Source organism: Vicugna pacos, chromosome 7 (assembly GCF_048564905.1).
Source record: "Vicugna pacos chromosome 7, VicPac4, whole genome shotgun sequence".
Lineage (NCBI taxonomy): Eukaryota > Metazoa > Chordata > Mammalia > Artiodactyla > Camelidae > Vicugna > Vicugna pacos.
Genome location: NC_132993.1, coordinates 14,412,410 through 14,432,936, shown reverse-complemented (window position 1 = coordinate 14,432,936; position 20,527 = coordinate 14,412,410). Strand labels below are relative to the sequence as shown.

General features: G+C 41.0%; 1 protein-coding gene across 10 annotated transcripts in view; it reads right to left on the bottom strand.

Annotated features, from left to right (window-relative positions):
* The window catches only part of DGKI (diacylglycerol kinase iota), a 261,990-nt gene that overhangs the window by 78,351 nt on the left and 163,112 nt on the right, over window positions 1-20,527 (bottom strand). For all 10 annotated transcript variants that reach the window (XR_012074228.1, XM_072964373.1, XM_072964375.1 and 7 more), the window contains 2 exons: window positions 2,631-2,710; window positions 320-364 (listed from right to left, as the gene is read on the bottom strand). Coding sequence is in view for 9 of the 10 variants with exons in the window: in XM_072964373.1 (XP_072820474.1) it covers window positions 320-364; window positions 2,631-2,710 (125 nt within the window). In the remaining variant the exon portion in view is untranslated. The remainder of the gene's footprint in view (window positions 1-319; window positions 365-2,630; window positions 2,711-20,527) is intronic.

Here is a 20,527-nt window from a genome sequence, read left to right as displayed (position 1 = left end):
ACAGACAGACTCCCTGCCAAGCTAGTCTGAGTTGAGTTTTCTAGTATTTGTCACTGAAAGCACTTCACTTTATAATCTTTTCCAAATGATCTGGGAGAAAAGCCACAGCCCAAATTTCTGCTCTATGAGAACTGTCCATAATCAGGAAAATGCAAAAGAATCAGAATGCCAACTTCACTTCGTTCTTGGAGTGAACGCTACCCCTAGGGGAGATATGGACTCTAATCCATATTAGATTTAATATGGATTTCAATTTAATTGAAAGATGGACCTCTTTTGGCCAGAAGGTAAGAAACAAGGAGAGTCAATTATATGTTACCTGGTAATGAACTCTCTGGGAGCCAGAAGAAACTGACTGCAGGTCCTAATGAGAAAATGGAGAAAAAAAAAATTCATATACCTTAAGATTAGTTTAAGCAGGCTGCCTCCACAATTCCATCAACTAAACTCCCAATTTCATATTATTAAACCCATCTGGAAAGCATTTTACTGTCCCCAATTCTTCAAGGCCAAACAAAGAAGATAATGCCAAAAATAATAAAAGCACACCAAGTTGGACTGAGAGAAGGAAGGCCATTTAGCTATTAAAACGTATAAATCCTAAATAGTGTTTAGAGGTGAGTGATAACAATTTTGAGGACACAGAAGCCCAAAACTAAAAGACAGGCAACTTTGTTGTAATAAATGGGGGTCATATTTAACTTGCACCTGGACTTTTGGCTTGTGAAGTAAACTTCTAAAGTCCTCGTAGGCACGTAGAAATTTATCTTAAACCAAATACATGCTGTCATGGTAATTGTGTTTACACCGATAAGTTGCTTGGCAAACACAGGTTTTCACAGACTGAAAAGAGAAAATCACTGGCCACCTCTGCATTATCACGAAGTGCAAATTAACAGGGTTGAAATTAATGAGATTTTACTGGCAGATTCTGAGAGCCAGGCTCCCTTCATAGAGTTTTATAACTAAGTTGTCACCAATGTCATGTCCGCAGGCTTCCTTGTTAATGAGCGTAGGGATTCTGTTTACAGATGTCAGCAATCCTGGGTACCTTCATCCCGATACCTGCTTCCCACAGGCTTTATCAACTTCCTCTCTGAGCCCAGGTTTAAAACTTTTCCTCTTTATTTGTGCTTGCTCTTTCCTTTTTTTAAAAAAAAGAATCCCACTTTTAGTTGTTGAATACTGGTGTGATAAGCCTAACAGTAAATTAACTTTCAACAAAATCAGTTTATCGGTTGGGTATTTTGCTACTGTGAAATCTTAAGTTATCCAAGTTTTTAAAAAGAAATAGTTTTGTATCAATTATGATTCATTTTTTCATTGCAGGTTTTCTGAAGGCAGTGCCACAATAAAAGACAAACATTATTTTGAAAAATGAGATACTATATGCTCTAGGATTGATTTGGACCTGAGTCACATGCTAAAAAGTTCACAAATTTTAACATGTTAAAGTTATCTTTGATAAAAATAGCCAAAGGAAGCCGCCTGTATAAACTTCGTTGGCTTTTCTTCTCTCATCCTTATCAGTATTCAAAACCTGGCATCTGTCTCAAAATATTTTGCATTCGAAATTCCATTGATATCCTTAACAATGCTAAAGAGAAAAGTTAGTAATTTTTGCATTACTTTATGTCTCTCACCTGAATTTATTTCCACCAAGAGAAACAGAATCTAGGATTCAAAACCAAGTACAATTCAGAGAGATTTTAGACACTATATATCTTCTTTATTTGTGACATTTACTTATGTATAGCATGTTGTTTGGAAGAGAGTTGCTCATGTTGGAGTATTTATCAAAATCACCCAACAGCTTTAAAAACATAAATGTCTAGACCACATCCCCCCAAAAGTGATTCTAATGTGCATCTTTTATCGAGAAACAAAGATAAAGAAGTGGCTATCCATGATTTTTGCTATTTGTAGAACAAAAACACTGAATACTCTCCCTAGAAATTTTGCAAAAACAGCCAATGACCATGGTAGGGATGGGTTTGGGTCTCTTGGCTTTGTTCGTGCCGTTCAAATTCAGAGCAATGTCACATGTGAGACCTCTTCCTTTCTCTTTCTCTATGGTAAGATCAGATTGAGGAGAAAAAAAAGATTATTCCTTTATGTTCTGACACTAATTCTTATGACACAGGTTCTTCTTTCCTATAGAAGGTTTTTTTTTTTTTAACATTTTTAACTTTTTTTTTTAAAACAAAAATCCAGCTGTCTCTGACAGACGTCTATACTAGATACAAAACATTAAGTAACCCCAAATCTCTGTTTTCCTTCATTATTTATCGGTACCCTTTGAAATTCCATCTAGTTCAAAAAATGCAGGTGAGCTGTCTGGCAAGAAGACAAGGCGTTTAAGCTATGGTCATGGACCACAGCAGAGCAACATCATACTGCAGCTTCCCAGTCAGCCCTCTCCCATCTCCACCACCTAAGGAGGGGAAGCAGCTGTAGGGGGTGGGGGAAGGGGAAATGCCATGTGTGCTTAACTATCAAAAAAGACAAGGCCACCATATTTCCATTTCCTCCCCCAATGCATCGCTGTAGAAGTAAATATATATGGCTGGTCATTGTTTATTAAAAAATGGAACAGTGAGCAGAAGAAATGATTGGCTAAAGAAACTCACCTCCTGTAGGCGATCTATGTACATACGGCAAGTCTCCAAATCACAGTCTCCACGCACAACTAGAATACCCAGAGGGATGGCTGAGGGTGAAGGAAAGAGAAAAGTCTAAAATGACATACTTGATTTTTGTGTTTTGGCATAAATGTGTTCTCATAACTATTACTGGTTTTTGTTGGATATTTCATTATCTCACGACACCTCCCGAGGATCGCAGTTTCCTTCTTTATGCAGTTCCACAGTCTTCCCTTGCGTGATGCCCACTGCCCCGTGCCACCTGGCCAGCCTTCCTTTCATTTTGTCTCAGTGGCCCTGATATGAAGTATAATGTCATGGAAACAGTGGATTGACAGGACTGGAGGCTTGTTCACAGCCAGCTGCTAATTTATGCCTGCATCTGCAGTAGCCAGTGTACTAGAGAGGAATGAAAAAAAAAATCATGATTCTGGGCACTTACCCCTTCCCTCTTAAAGACACAGGGCTCAGTCTTTCTGTCACTTTGCCACAGTTCCCTATTTAAGAGACTCAAGCTACTCAAAGCGCTGTTGCTACCTGGTGGCCAACACCAGAAACAAATAGGCAAGAAAAAGAAAAGCTTCTAGAAGGTTCACAGCTTAAAAATCCAACTTTTAAAGATGTTCAGTGTAAATGTGGTAGTAGCAAAGCTTCGGGAAACAATAAGGAGAGGCCGTTATGTGCTTTAAATACCTTTTTTAGGTGGCAGTAAATATCACACAAAGGCTTCAGTGGATAAACCCCTCCACTTCAGATAGAACCATAAGATTCCTGGAACACGGAAAGTAGTCTCCCTTCCCAAAACTTCAAAAAATGTATGTGTGCATTTCTGATTTTAATAGTACTGTTACACTATTAAACCCATGATCTAAAAATATTTCAAAATCTTTTATCAACCAACTGGAGACTAACAAGGAGATGACTGAACAGTGGTGTTCATGAAAGATTTTTTTAAGTCTCTCACTCATTGGATTTTTAAGGCCCATCATCAATAAATAGGTCTGAAAGCACAAAATGCTAGGGCTTTAAAAATCAATAATACAGAGAATAAGATACATTTAAAATGCATGAAAAATCCTGAGAAACTCACCAAGTAGTAGAGAAGGCCTACGTATAAAAAATAATAACCTAGGCTATCCTAAATGTATGACCTTAGTCTTTGAAAACTACAGGAGAGAGGGACTAATTCTTGCCTGAGGGGTAGATCTTAGGCTCTCTGAAGGACATGGAGCCCCACTGGTCTTTCAGTTAGAGAAGCAAGAGTTGTCCAGAGAAAAAGATGGAGTTTGTTTCTCAACATCACCTCCTAGGTTGGTTCCACTAGGCAGATCAATACCAACACCTCATACTTTCAGGTTCCCAAAGTGCCACACACATAAGCTTGAAGGCATCCATCAATGTATAGAACTATGTTTAAGCCTATGAATCACTATGGTCTCTCCCACCACAGGAATAAGACGTGTTTCCCTTCACAACCCCCAGATCTGGTAGATACTCAATAAAGTTTGTAAAAAAAAAAAAAAAGGGGGGGGTGGGTTGGGGAGCGGAGACAGGCTTAGGGCCCATTCAAGTATAAAAGGGAAAGTGTGTCTCTAGGGCTAAGTCTACTTTCCAGGGCAGGCAAAGAAGCAAGGGTTTGGAGCAGGAGTAGAGTGTGTGCAGTGGGTTGGAGCTTGCCTTTGCCTGTCTTTCCAGACGCTAAGCAAGAGAGCAAGGGGGTGAGGAATTATGCAGTGTCACATGTTCGGGGGAATAATACTCTGGAAAAATACCTTTTCTCTTTTTTTGAATATAAATAGAAATTTCTTTTTTAAAGTCTTCAATATGATAATCATGTGTCTTTGAAAAGAATGTAAGGGAAATTCAATAAAGAGATCCCTAAAAGTAGTGACTAATCACCCTCAGCTGTACTACTCAACAGACCCAAGTAAGGCGGTCTCCTCAGGGCAGGGAAGAACAAGGGTTTTTTTAATACTTGAAGAATAATGAGGAAAACCTAGAATTTTCGCCTAGAAAATCAATCAAAAGTTGTGGAAAGAGAATATGGCTGTAATTATCATGGGCGTCCATATCAGAATCTTGTTTCATGACATTTTCTCTTGATTTCAAATGTGCAAATGTAGAGAAATGAAATTTCATCAACATTTACCTGTTTACTAAAATGAGGAGACACATTATATGGAAATGCAGGAATTTGGTCAACACCTCTGATTTCCTTCTGCGTTCAATGCTTGGCGTTAGTCTGGTTAGTAAATTCAATATACTTGGTAGCAGATATTTTAAACTACAGTTAGAGCCAGATATTCCACACCTGAAATCAGTGAGTGTCTAGGGAAAAGTTTTCAAAGATGCGTCATTCATTTCTACTATGAGTATAAAATCAGCAACTTTGCCTGTTCCTCAAGAAGCTGATCAAGAGGAAGTGCATTTGATTGATACTAGCTATTCAACTGGGCTAAAAAAAAAAAAAAAAGAAAAAGGCATCCTATGGCACAATTTCATGGCATGACTACTGACAACTGTTGTCAAATTTATCCTATGATGGTACTAGTGTGCAGTAGAAAGAATTTATAGTCATTCTCTCTTGGATTCTAATCCCAGCGCTGCTTTGGTCTTACAAATTACTCATGTTAGCTGTTTGGTCCTGCAAGTTACTCAATTCCTTGGACCCTTGGGTGAAGACTAAAGTATTTAGAATAAGCATCTTTTAGGATTTTTGTGATGAGCAAATGCAACATTATATTTAAAAATGAATAACCAGAACATCAATGTTAGTTCTCCTTCACTCCCTTTACTATCTTTTGAGCATCTTGAGCTAGAAAATGGATACATCCAATCATCTATTTTCAATTTATCATAATGTAAGGCTCAGCTGGTAGTAGTTCCATAAGTTATATCCTGATTACTTAAAACTAATTTCTATTCTTTCTTGATGGGAAAGATAACTGTAGTACGGAAATACTGTAATCTGACACTTCCATTGGAGGCTTTACACGGTGAAGAGAAAGCAGAAACTTCTGGAAAATTACCACCTTCCTTTTACACTACTGATAACCAACTGCCAAACCTCGCTGAAGTTTCCTTCCTCTTAATTGGGAGCAGTGAGGAGTACTTATCACCTGAGCATTAGCATCACTATTCCTGATCATGATGATTCATCTTATTTTGGCCTTAGAGATTTATTTGACTCCAACAAGCATCAGCCAATACTCACTGTACATAATGGAGCTTTTATTGCAGGGCTCAAATGGAATTTGAGTTCTAACTAGGCAATAAAGAACAAGCTGGTTTCTAGATTAAGAAAGCAGATTTAATGCAGACTTAACTTCGCTCTCACCAGAAATGATACTAAATTACAGTACATTAATTTTAAAAAGACATAAACCAACAAAAAAGAGGAGAAACAGTGAATAGAAAATAGTAACAAATAAAGTAGATGGAAAATTGGGAACTGACTCAGAGCCCCTACAGAGTCGAATCCTAAACTGTGGGTGAGGAGGCTAAGAACCAGCACCATCTACACTGCAAACCGGCAGCATCACGTGCAGCTGAAGTAAGGAGCACTGGCTACTACGTCACTAAATTCCGCCACCCACTCTTCGTAGGTGCAGTTACTTTACAGAAAATGGGCATCAACTGCTCATCTACAGAAAGCAGAGATCCCCAACTTTCTTCCCTCAAGAGACTCTCCAAAAGCTGGCAGCCAGAATTCTCACCTTCTTGGAAAGAGATCTGAAGACTCTCCTCTTCAAGGGGAATCCTCAGAGAGTTAAGAGAAAATATTCCATCCATGAAACATAAACATGATTCTACTAAAAGAAGATGGAGAATATGAAGAAAAGGAGACGGAGCATCATTCAGAGAACAACAAAAAAGGCCTTCGAATTTGACAGAATAAAGTTTAACAGAAAAGCTGGCAGATCAAGTGGAGGAAATATCCACAAAAGTAGAGCAAAAATAGAGACAAAAAATAGGAGAGAAAAAATCTAAGAAAAATAAAAGACTGGTAGGTGGCCCAACATTCTAATAATAGGAGTTCCAAAGACCAGGGGAAAGTAGGAGTAATTACCAGAAACAAACAAAAAATCAGGCTGTTTCTTAGAACTGAAGAACGTTAGTTTCCAAATTGAAATGGCCCAACAAGTGCCCAGCACAGTAACAAAAGAACAATAGGAAGACATTTTATTTTGAAATTTGAGAATATTGGTAACAAAGAGAAGAGCCTACAACTTTCCAGAAAGGAAAAACTAGATGGCATCGAAAGAATCAGGGATTAGATGGTTTTAAACTTCTCAAAGGCAACTGTAGCATCAGGGAAGCAACAAAACAATGCCTTCAGAATTCTGAGACTTTTAGACAGAATCCAAACTATCAAACAAGTCCAAGGACTGAATAAAGGGCACATCCTTTACTAAAAAGCTACTGTGGTACTTGCCCCAACAAAAGCTGAGTTTGCAACAAGAATGAGGAATGCATGGGCTATAACACACAGGGAATCCAACGAAGAAGAGATTAAAAAAAAAAACAAACCCTCCAAGAGGACGGGCTAAAAGATTCCAGGATGACAGGCATACTAGGCTATTATATAATACATACTGGGGCACCGTGAGTCAACAGGCAGAGAGCTGTCATCAGTAAGAGTCCCATAATCATTGGAGAGTTCTTTTGTAGCCCAAGGGTAGAATGCCTAAGTGAGTCTGAACCAGTTTCTTCTATCGCCTCTAGATGTCCTCTGCCTTAACCTGTTCTTGAGAGCAAGAGTTGGGTCATGGTGAAGCAGAAAAATCCAAAGAAGTCCATTCCCTGTAACCATATCTCCACTTGATAGCTAGAACCCACCCTAACATCGTGCCAAACGCTTCCCAGGACGCAATCGTGACCCTGCCCACTAAACCCTCATAGAATGGGCTCTTGTGCTCACTCGGGGAAGCTGAAGCCAGACACTAACCCAGAGACTCTTTTCAGCTCCTGAGTGCCTTCATCTACAGCGAAAGCATCCTCTCTTCCCTGCATGGGGAGCTTTAGGATTGCTGCTCAGTGTTTCAAATCCCCTCTATCTGAATCAGGGATGCATGCATTGGCAGTAAACACATATCTATGAAGAGAATGGCAAATTCAAAACTCAGTATCCTGGTTATCCCGGTAGGAGAGGGGTGAGAGGAGGTCCTTGTTATGCTTCTTAATATGGGTGGGAAGTACATGAATGCTCATTTTACTATTAATCTTTAAACCTATGCATTTTATATACATACATATGGTGTGTATATTTGTGTGTGTATATACACATGAAAAGAATAAGTATATGTATGTGTTTATGTGTGTGTGTAAGTGTGTATATATATTATTTCAGAATTGAAAGTAAGAAATGCAAGCCATCTGTGACAACTGAGTTTAATGATAGTGGTGCCAAGTTCACTGCATATTCTCTATGTTCTCTGTGAATGAATTAAAAAATGTATAAATTTGACACAACACTGTAAAATGATTATAAATCAATAAAAAATGTTTTAAAAAAAAGTATAAATTAGTATCAAATAGGAAAAATGGGGGAAAAAGTAGAGAAGTAATCGAACCCCCCCCTAAATGATATCTATTGCTACAATTCACTTCCAGCAGTGGACAGCAGTCACATCAGGCAGTCATGATCGCCTAGCTCATCGTGGCATGTGTGTGTATGTGTGTGTATGTGTGTGTGTGTGTGTGTGTTTGTGTAACAGGCAGCAGGGTGATCTGCCTGCCTTATCTGGGCCGCAGAAGCTTCCAGAGCAGCAGCATCCAGCAGAGCTTTCTGCACTCCCCGAGGCAGGAGCCACATACCATAGCACATGGGAAGTGGCCAGTGTGCCTGAGGAGTTGAGTTTTTACCTTATTTAATTTTAATTAATTTGAAGTTTAAAGAACCACATGTCGCTAGCAAGCATTACAGTTTTGTTCTCTGTGGGAACAAGAAGTTGAATTTCCTTAGTACCAGATTCAATATGTCAAAACCAGCCATGTTTTAACCTTTCCACCTTTGGGTTAGTAGAAGACCCAACACACAAAACTGCTTTTCTCTCTGCCCTCCCCAGCTGGATCCCATGTGCTTCCTAACTTCCAGCAGTAGTGTTCAGTGGGTGATTAAGGATAACTTTATTTCCCTTACTCTATATTCTACCTTTCTTATCCCAGCTTTCCTAGTCACTTCTCTGCCCCTCATTCTATCAAAACATACTCTCAGGTCCTTCTTGGTACTTTGGAATAAATGACTAATAGTTAATTAAAGGGTTAATCCTATAAGAAGCACTTGAGTTTTTAATGTTTGAAATTTGGGCTAGCATGACTGTCACAGGCTGAATGTGTGCCCCCAAAATTCATATGCTGAAGCCCCAAGCCTCAATGTGTTGCTATTTGGAGATGGGCCTTCTACAGGAGGCAATTATGCTTAGATGGGGTCAGGAGAGTGGGGCCCTCATGATGGGATGATAAGAAGACACACCACAGAGCCAGCTCTCTCCCCTCTGTCCTGTTCCCCTCTCTCCTCCTCTGAGGACACAGCATGAAGGCAGCAGTCTGCAAGCCAGGAAGAACGCTCTCACCAGACACCAGATCAGCCGGCACCTTGATCATGGATGTTCCGGCCTCCAGGACTGAGGGGAAGTAGACGTCTACCATGTAAGCCACCATGCTATGGTATTTTATTACAGCAGCCCAGCAGCCTAAGACAATGAAGAATCTTTGACAAATTTAGGTACAAAAATAAGAAGGAAATTATGGTGTTAACTGGCGATCCTCAGCCCTGAAAAAATTATACCACCAATTACTTCTTCCGATGAACACAAGCCCTTCCCTGGCTCCCCTTTCAGACTTCACTCTGGCCTCCATTAACCTCCTTTCCCTATTTCAGTTTGTTTAAATGCCTCAAAATCCAGAAAGGGATTAAATTAATTGGTTGAGAAATGGAATATATATTTCACATTGCATGCTCTGGATTTTATGTTTGAAATAAAATGCCAACGGGTCATACTAATTAATTTTGTCTTCTCTATTTGAAGTTAGGACTCGTTGAACTCAGTATGCAAATAAATGCCAAATAGTGCATAAATTAACACCATTCATCTTCACATCCAAAATCTTCTAGCACCCAATCCACAAGTGTACTCTTATCTGTAAGAAATTTCTAAAGTATATATGCACTAAAAGAAAGTATGAAAAATACGGTTTTTAAAACATACATTTCACCACATGTGATCAGCAAAGTTAGGAAACAGACCAGGCTCAGATACCCTGTATGTGGAACTGAATTGCCCAGAACATTGAAAACAAAAGTTGTTAAAGGCTATTAAATAGAAAAATGCCTAGAGTAAGAAAACTTGAAAAATGTTTTTCAGAGTCAGAGATACGATGCAAAGGACAACCAAAGAATTTCCTCAAGATAATCGCTTATCTGATTGAAGAAAGACAAAAGACCCCTATAGGCTGACTCTGAGATGAACGCCCAAGATCCCTGAAGCAGTTTTATCCTGGCACAGCCAGGGGAGAGCACCTGAATGTGTGGAGGCCAGTGACCCACAATATATGGGGACCTGAGGGCAATGAAAATGCAAATACCCCGAGTTCCCAGATGCAAAACAGTGTCCTACTGGACTGAGCCAGGAGCCCTCATCCGGGCACCACCGTCCAGGCCGGAGCCTGGAGGTTCGGAGACAGGACAGTGAGAGGAGACATGGGGCGGCCGAGCTGTTCGTTTTCTTCTGTTAGTGAGTCCTTCCTCCACCTCTTCAACAGCAGAACAAGCTGCGTCTACATACACCTGGGAGCGTAACCTAAGTCGTGTTGTGTTTACACACGTCTGGTCTCCAGTCCTCCACTCCACCAGCTGAGCTATCAAAGGGCACACTAAGTCGCGTTGTATTAAGGATGCACAATCTGGACTCGTGTTACAAGGGTTTAGGCCTGGGTGGGATAAATCTGGGTGAAGAGGAAAATGATAATAATGATGATGCAAGAGGCAGAAGGGGAAGAGCAGGAGGGGAGGAGGGAGCCGGGGAAGGAGGGGAAGAGGAGCAGAAGGTAACTTACATGAACATAAACAAGGTACCAGTTTTACGGTGGTATTTAATCTTTGCCACAATCCTAAGAGGTGGATATCACTGTTCCTATTTCTAACAGGAAGAAACTGAGTCTCAGAAAGATGAGGTGACATGGCCTGAAATGTCACAGCTACTGAGTGGAGCACTCAGATCTCCTCCTGCACTGTTCCTACTTCTCATCAAACGTGGACCACACAGAGGGCGGAGCCTCCCCTTTCAACCCTGAGCCCAAAGAGGGGAAGCCAGAAGCTGGCGTGAGTGAGGGCAGAATTCCAAGTCCTGCATTCAGAGCTACCCAGGAACTGGGGAAAGGCCATGATCCACAGGAAGCAAAGCCAAGGAAAGGGAGTCCAAGCCTGGACAAAAGAACATGACCATGGGACTCAGAAACTATGTGTCAAGTCAAATATTTTTTCATGAACATACTTGGCAGGGGTGGGGTCACTTTTAAAGACACCCCATTCCCTTCCCTTTCCAACAGACCAGCTTCTGAGAGCCTTACAGACTATGGATCAAGCTATCAAAACTGTTGTCAGGTTTGCTATAACCACGTCTGCCATTCAGGAGTCGTGGAATTCAACTGACCTACGCTTAATTTATAAAGACTTACGACTTGAACATTGTGAGCAGGGCGTCCATCGTTACAGGGCCAGGAGAAAAGGCAAGAATACATCCAATTTTAATCACAACCATTAGAGGCAATCACATGATTTGTTTTGCTATTAAAGTCACTGCATTAGAATCTCCCCTACTGAGCTGAAGAGCTGACTGACAGTTAACACAAATTAAACGTAAAACCCACATTCTCACTTGAGGTGTAAAAACTTCATTCTGTCAGATGCACAAGATATTCAAAGTGTTTCTCACAGATTTTTGTCAAGAGTGTTTACTAACCATTAGTAACGGCCTGTTATCTTCCGGTGTCATTAATCTGGTAGTTTGCGCTAGGACAGGTGTTCTCGTATCATTCATGTTAATGTTTAATTATTCTTGGTAAATAACTCTGTGCAGGAAAATCACGACGACAGATATTCTGATCATCTGGATCACTCAGTGAGCTCACCTTGCCCTTGATTCTTCTGCAGTAAAGTAAGTGACGGCTCTATGCAAAGAGGGAGATGATGGCACCTACCTGTCTGGGGTATTGTAAAGATTACTGACGTCAGTGTCTGCAGAACACATAATATCTGCAGGTCCATCCTACATTCACTCCTGTAAGCCTTGATTCATCGATTTTCCCTAATTCTGTATCAACATGTGCTGGCCAATCACAAAGCCTCAAGCCACTTTCAGCAGATGATGTGTTGCACCAAAGCTTCTAAAGGCAAGAGCCTAAACCAAAGCATGTAAATAAAAGAATCAACCAAGCCTGCGAGTAGTCACAGCCGGCTGTTCTGTGACACGAGCAAAGACCTTCAGAGCCAAAGCAAGAAAGGAGCCACCTCTGACATGAAATCCACGTGAAACCATTAACGGGATTTATAAAAAGGGAGAAAACTCACAGCGGCTGATTCAGTCCCTGCACGATACTGCGCCGTGTTCAACAAGGCGCTGTGTTCAACAAGGTGTCGCTAGGGAAAGAAAGACCTGAAAGCTCAGCGTTTAGAAAGAAAGAAAGGATTTAATGATCTGACACATGAACAATTACAGTGCAACTCCTGTTAAAACAGAGCTGCAGCTAAATGGGGCTATTTACCTATTCAAATCACAAACAAAACTATCTTCAATGGGATCATTAAAAGAAGGTGTGATGAGACCTTAGAGAAAAGCTCTTCAGAAACGTCAAGGGTTTACAGAGATTGGTCTTTGAGCTCTAAATACACACGTAAAAATATTAAAATTGCAAAGGCTCTGTTAAGGCCAAATAAAAAGATTGTTGCTTTCTGAAAAGAACAATAAATATAACCACACGGTTAAAAATTCATGAAACAGAAATGCACTCTGGACAATATGGTTAACCATCAAAAATACAGGTAATCGGGGGGGGTACAGCTCAGTGGTAGAGTGTATACTTAGCATTCATAAGGCCCAGGTTCAATCTCCAGTACCTCCACTAAAAAATAACAATAATAATTAATTAAAAAATACAGAAATAAACCTAATTACCTCTCCCCTCAAAAAAAAAACACAAAAAACAAAATTGGTAATCTTAGAATGAATTTTTTTATGTTAACACTATTCAGAGATACATTTTGAAAAACTTGACATTTCCTTAAGCATTAATTTTAGATTTATTGACCTAATCAATAGTTTGTCAAGTACTCGCTATCTTTCTAGCAACTTAGTCACAAGAAACCAGTAGTCTGAAAAAGAAAATAGCCTGGAAGAAGAGCCAGGTGAGCTTGGGTTTGGCAGTGACATTAGTGACATTTCAGATACAACAGCAAAAGCATCATCCATGAAAGAAAAAGTTGATAAGCTAGACTCAATTAAAATGAAAGCTTTTGCTCTGTGAAAGACACTGTTAAGATAATGACAAGATAAGACAGACTGGGAAAAATATCTTTGTAAAACATGTATCTGATAAAAGACTGGTATTTAAAATAGGTAAAGAACTCTTAAAACTCCACAATAAGAGAGTCAATTAAAAAAGTGGGCAAAAGATCTCAACTGACATCTCACTTAAAAAGAATACAGATGGCAAATAAGCATATGAAAAATGTGCTCATTGTCATACGTCATTAGGGAACTGCAAATTAAAACAACAATGAGATACTATTACACATCTACTAGAGTAGCTAAAATTGAAAAAACTGACAACACCAAATGCTGGTGAAAATGTGGAGCAACAGGAACGTTCATTCATTGCTGGTGGGGATGCAAAATGGTCCAGCCACTTTGGAAGACAGCTTAGCGGTTTCTTACAAAACTAAACAAGCTCTTACCACATGATCCAGCAATTGCACTACTTGGCGTTTACTGAAATGAGTTGAAAATTATGTATGTTCAAAAATTTGCACATGAATGTTCATAGCATCTTTATTTATAATTGCCAAAACTTCGAAGCAACCAAGATGTCCTTCGATATGTGAAAGGATAAACTGGTTATCATGCAAAGGAATATTATTCAGCAACAAAGAGAAATGAGTTTGCAAGCCATGAAAGACAATGGAAGAAACTTAAGTGGATATTGTTAAGAAAGAAGACAGTCTGAAAAGGCCACATACTGCATGATTCCAACTATATGGCACTCTGAAAAAGGCAAAACTATGGAGACAGTAAAAAGCTCTGTGGTTGCCAGGGGCTTGGGGGGAGGGACTGGCGAATGGGTGAAGCCCAGAGGGCACCTAGGACAGTGAAACTATATCTGTGATGCTGTCATAGTGGATACATGTCATACCTCTATGAAAACCCATAAAACTGTAGGACACAAGAATGAATCCTAATGTAAAGCACAGATTTTAGTTAATAAGAACATATTAATGTTGGCTCATCACTTGTAACAAATGGACCTCACTAATGCAAGGTGTCAACAACAGGAGACACTGTGTGTGCTAGAGGCTGGGGAGACGTTGAAGGGATATACAGAACTCTCTGTACGCTGACTTAATTTTTCTGTAAACCAAAACTGCTCTAAAAAATAAAGTCTACTGATTAAAAAATAAAAAAGAAAAGCAAGAGAAGAGGGGAAAAAAGGAATTGTTTTGAGTTGCGTTTCGACAGATCCTTGGCTGATATCAGAGAACACTGGCATACAGAAAAATAAATGTTACTTGCTTCCCTAGACATAATGCTAACACTGTTCAGAAAGTCAACAGGAGTGAGGCGCTAGAGGTGAAAATGAAGGAGGGGAGGTAATGGACTAGAGGAAGGAAGGACAGCCCTAAGGGAAGATGGGGGGTGTGAGGCAAGTGGAATCTTTCCATTGTACCTCATTAGTTCTGAATGTGTCAGAGTTTTCAGGGCCCTAAAATTCTAACTTGATGGCTGACAATAATTAAAGAGAATAAGTTGGCAACATTTCAATCCAATTTCTCCCTGTGTACCACAGGTCTATCTTTCAACAACCTGGCATCGTTACCTGCCCACTGTTCCCCTGGAACCAAGAGGGAAAATTAATGGGCATATTTACATTCAAAAGGAAACACGACACCCTAAGATTTTTGTATCTCACCATGTCATGCCTCGGTCTGTCAAAGGTTTCCCAACCCCTGGTTCTTACCATTAAAAATGATCCTAGAGTTTGAACTTCATGGTTTGAGCCAAGTCGAGTCCCTTCCATAGTTAATTTAAAATACCACCCATAAGATGAAAGTAACTATGTAGTTTTCACGGCATTCTATGTGAGGATATTTTGGAGTGTGCTTTCCAGAAACTAGCAGCTTCTTTACAAATCCGTGTTTTTCAGACTCCAGATCAAATTCTGCTGTTTATCCTGATGGTATACTACCCATGAAGGCAACCCAAGGGACATGCAGCTCGCTTTTCTTTTTAATCCCCTTAAATGCTTTGGCATTAATAATCTTGAATAATGACTCAAGGTATTCATTTTCATTTCATCTGGCAAAATGTGTATTGTATATACCAGGGATTGCGCCAAAATACTTCTCAGGTCTACAAGTCATTCACTTAGTTACTCAATTAAGGATTTTCTTGTGCCAGGGACAACTCTAGTGCCAGGAGTCGGGCATACAATACTGAGTAAGACATAGTACCTGCCCTCAAGGTGTCCCAGACTGGAAAAGGGGAGGGACATGAAAACATCCTGATTATACACATTGTGATAGGAATGCAGACAGGAACCAAGTGTGTTTAGGACTCAGGGGGGCTGCACATTCCTCAGGACAGGATCTCCTTCCATAGGGATTATTTCCCAGGTGAAGAAAATAATGAAATTTGACAAGAGACGCAAGAGTTTTACAGACAAAGGGAATTCTCTAAGTCTTAGGTCATCCTTAGATGCTAAGAGACCAAGGCATGAAAAGAAGCGAATGCTCAGGATTGAGGAAGACAGGCAGGTGCAGAGTAACAGGGGGTGAGGCCAAGGCCAGAGGGTTGGCTTTCTATGCTAAGGAATTGAGGCTTTAGTCTCAAAAGGATGTGCAGATGCTAAAGGGTTAACAGCAGAAAGTGGTTTCACATTTACATTGACCTGGAGGGCCTTCATGTTGCCCTCCGCTTGACTAAACTTTAGACAGATCCGGACTCCAGGCCCCAGACCTCCCTTTCCTTAAAGTATTGACTTTAGAAAACTTTCAGTTATAAAGTCTTTCTCTGCCTCTTTGACACATAAGTCTTCTCTTAGCCTCCTGCCACTTTTACAACCCTAAACTGCCTTTCCTGAAGACCCAGGAGCTGTCCCTTCGAAATGCAGTCATTCACAGAAGGTGCTGCCCGGTCCCTAGTCTCTGTGCCTGTAGATGGGCAGTGTGCTAACTGTGCTAATCAGCGACAACCGGCAAACAGAGATCGCCTGATCAGACTGGCTGGAGTCCTCGAGCACGTCTCCACCGGCTCACCCTAGTGCTTAACAATTCTCCTTCCCACTTTTGGATTGGGTTGCTTGCTTTTTTGTTATTAAGTTGTATAAGCTGTTTATATATTCTGAAAATTAAGCTCTTGTCAGTCACACCTGCAAATATTTTCTCTCATTCCATACACTGCCTTTTTGTTATATGGTTTCCTTTGTCTTGCAAAATTTGATAGGTTTAATTAGGTCCCAATTTGTTTATTTTTGTTTTTATTTTTATTGCCTGGATAGACTGCCCTAGGAGAACATCACTAAGATTTATGTTAGAAAATGTTTTATCTATGTTTTCTTCTAGGAGGCTGATAGTGTCTTGTCTTGTTTAAGTCTTTCAGCCATTTTAGAAAACAATCTTATAGTTATTGGTTGGAAGGGAATGGGGATAGGAAGGGATACATTGGGAGTTCGAGATTTGTAGATACTGACTACTATATATAAAACAGATAAACTACAAGTTTATACTGTGTAGCACAGGGAACTATATTCAGTGGTAACCTATAATGAAAAAGAATATGAAAAGGAATATATGTATGCATATGTATGACTGAAACATTATGTTGTACACCAGAAATTGATACACTGTAAACTCACTATACTTCAATTTAAAAAAAAGGAAAAAAATTCTTCTGCCTTTTGTCACAGCAGAGTTCACTTTCTCTTCACTACTGCCACTGTCTTGACCCCTACTGCAATTGTCTTAAATAAAGTCTCCCTTGCCAGTTTAATTTGCCCATGCAATTCTTCTTTGACAACATGTTAGGAAAAGCATTGGCAGAGAGGTGCAGAAGGCAAATTAATGGAAGACAAGGTGAGTGGCAGGAAGGCGAGTCAGGAAGCTCTAGCAGTGAATGAGATGAAGGATGCTGAGGTCTGGAAGAGAGGAGTGACAGCAAAGATAAGGGAGAGATACTTGAGAGAGACATTAAGAATCAATTCCATAATGAAATGGATGGTGAGAGGGAAAAGGAACCAGGGCGATTCACAGTTGTTCATAGTGGCAGTTAAAACCTTCTCAGACACTTGCCTAACACCACAGTAGACGGTGGCCAGTGAGCCAGAGAGTGCTGGCAAAGGAAGAAGGCAGGAGACAGGAAGGAGGGGACGGAGAGATTGTGGAAATAGTATGAAAGTTAAGTAGCCCTTGGAATGATGGTTGATAAGAACCACTTACAAATGCCTCAAAAGCAACTGATAACACCTAAAATATCCGAAAGGGATTTTGGAGTTGGAATGTTGTTACCAGCAGAACTGGGGAAAGGCTGTTCTCCAGCCTGGAGAATAAAAAGCAGGTGGAGGAAGGGGCGGGGGTGGACACTGAAACTCCCCAGACATCCACCCGAAGCCTAGATCACATCCTCTCAGGAGTAAGAGTAATCGACCCTTTTCTTTTTATCTTTCCAGTCGTCAGCACACAGCAGCGTGTGACGAATGGAAAAGCATAAGTGAGAAAGAATCCAGGAAAGAAAAGAAAAAAGATGTCCAAGATGAAAGGAATCAGAGGGAGAATGCAACCCAGTCATGGCTAACACGTTCAATGTTGCCTGAATTTTCCTTTTTCCTACTTTGGATAAACTTGCTTCATGTATTACCAGCAATAATCCAAGGATAAGTGTAGACAAAAGGCCCACTACTGTCTTTTCACAAGTAAGAGAAACCAGAAGTCCAGGTCAGACAGTTCCAAAAAACAGGATTATATTCCAGCTCAATATGAAAGTTTACTGACAAGGACATAAAGGTCTGTTTTTGATAGAGGGAATTCCATTCCAGTGAAGACTGATTGGATGTATGTGAAGAATAACAGATTTCCTAAAATCTGTTCTAAGGGCCCAAGTCCCTTTCTGGAGGCAAAAAGATTACAGAAAACCGCTGTGCAGAGATGTGCACTGGGGCAGTCGGAAGCAGACAGATTCCTAGCATCCGACGACCTAGGGAACGCTCTGACCCTGCTTGTTATCAGCGACTCCAGAAGAGGGGCAGTGGACCAGTGATCCCGGAAGCCCAGCAAGAATTAAGAAAGAGTGCTTTCCACCAGCATGAACTGTGAAAGGCCTGCAGCTTTCACCCCTGTGAGTAACGAATAAAATTGTGGTTCTGAGTCAATCTGCAGAGAGGTTATTTTTAGACTAGTACTTATTTCTGTCCTTGGTTCTGTTCAGGTCAATGTCTTTACCAACAAACTGGATCAATATATAGAAGAAATATCCATCTTGTTGAGGATCGAACTTTGGAGTTATCTCTGACCATGACGTTTGGCTAGAAAGAGCAGCCTGAAATTTATATTGCCTTGAATTTAGGTTTCCAGTTTTAATTACTCAAATTCCAAAAGGAGGCTGTTTGGCTTCATAGTAGTTCATGCCAAACAGAACCTTTAAGAAAAGGTCAGCATTAACATTTTGGGTTTCCACTTTCCTTAGCTAATTCTGAGGTATCTAATAGTAATTAGCTTGTGTCCCAGTTCCTGAATTCGGACTAGTAGGGAGGTCAGGCCAAAAGATACAAAGAGAGGAACGTGGAGGATGGGGATTATATGAAGCTAATCCCTAGTGCCTAGGACGGTGCTTGGTACACAGTGTCCCATAAACGGTCGTCACACCAAGAAGTGAACGAATGGACTCAAGGATTTTGGTATGTGGGTGGTTACATCCTGACCTTGGTTCAAACATCAGGTGCTGGGTTACACAGACAGGACGGTGCTTCCAGAACAGACGTGCCCCGCCCCGCCTCCCTGATGGGGCTGAGGCACTGGCTCCCTCAGCTGCTCCAAGTGCGGGCTCTGCTGAGAGCTCACAGCCCAGTCCCTCCCCAGCAGGAGGCTACCTCATCACAGCTTGCTTCCGCCCAGGGAACAGCCTGACCTGTGTCCAATAACCCTGCCTCAACTGGGACAATTCTAAAGGCCATCCCAGATCCAAATGTCCCCGTGGGAGTCCTCTGCTGCAACGACATCACAGCTCAATTTGTTCCTCTGCCCAGTCCTCCTCTCCTCACTCGGAGAATCTCCAATAAATCTCCGACATGTAAAACTCAAAAGTCTCAGAGTGTGTTTTCCAGGGAACCCAACCAAGAACAAGAATTATGATCCCAAAGTCCTTTTTAAAACACATTTCTGTAAGTGCACAGCTATGTCTTTACAAAGAAGTAGGGCTGAGTATTAGAACGCATACTAAAATAGGAGAGAGAAGATGTGAATCCTTATTAAAATCCTGTTGCAGCTCTGTGACCCTGTGTGAGGCCACTTTTCAAAGCATCCCCATGAAGACGCGAGGGACAGTGTGCGAGTGCCCTCTGTAAACGGGGAAGCACCGGGCAGACCCTAAGTGGTATTACTTATTATTAAATATGATGTCGTGACTCTGCAGTGGCTAAGACCAGACCACACACCATTAACATGATGAGTGAAAAACGAATTTCTGCGAAGCTCTTAGAAGAAAGTCTTCGAAAAGAAACCTAACAACCATCTGAGCTCATATCCCAGAGTTGGCAGCCCTGGAAGGTGACAGCACAACGGACCAGGTAGGCACATAGACGGTGAGAATTAGTTACTATGTGTGTGTGTGTTATACACAGGATAAACCAACGACAAGGAAAAAAATGTTCCTTTGGGCAAAGACTTAAGAAGATGCCTGTAAATGACTGTTCTCGTTACCAAAGGCTAAGTTTTAACAACGAGAGAAGGCTGGAACAGCACTGCCAACACGTGAGGCTGTCTCCCCGCCTGGGCCTGACATCATTACCACCTAACCAAGTTCAGCTCTGCAATCACTTCTTAGTTTCTCATAAACAAAGCATGGCTTTGGATCACAAACAGAATTTGATAGTGAAGGGGATTATATTAAAAATGAGATCATCATCTTTCAGCCTAATATTCCCCTGGCGTCTGAGTCCTGGAACTTGCGAGACGACAGTGAGCTCATGTATAAGCCAAGAAGACTCCCAAGAACTGGCAAAGGGTCTCTGTGCTCATGGAAAGCCAAGGAGTTCGAGGTTCCAGATCAAAGGCGCTGCTCAGCATTCTGCCCAAACCACTCACTGTGTTGCTCTTCTAATGGCTATTTCAAACTTTCTCTTTTTCAGCCCTGAACACAGATACACTTCCTTACCCTACTGTTAGTTGTACGCTTACTTCTTAGGTCGCTGGGAAAATAAAAGTAATCATAATAGAACTTCTGCTTCTCCCTGGTGCCAAATCCCCCAACCTGCCTGCCGCTGGGACCCGCTCCTCTGCCTTCCCTGCATGTTCTCTGCCCTCCACTTGCCCCAGAGCCCATGGCCACCTGCTCAGGGCATGGCCCTCTCTCCTGACTAAGGTTCCCGCTCTCTGGTGGCCAGGCCCATCAGCATACAACACC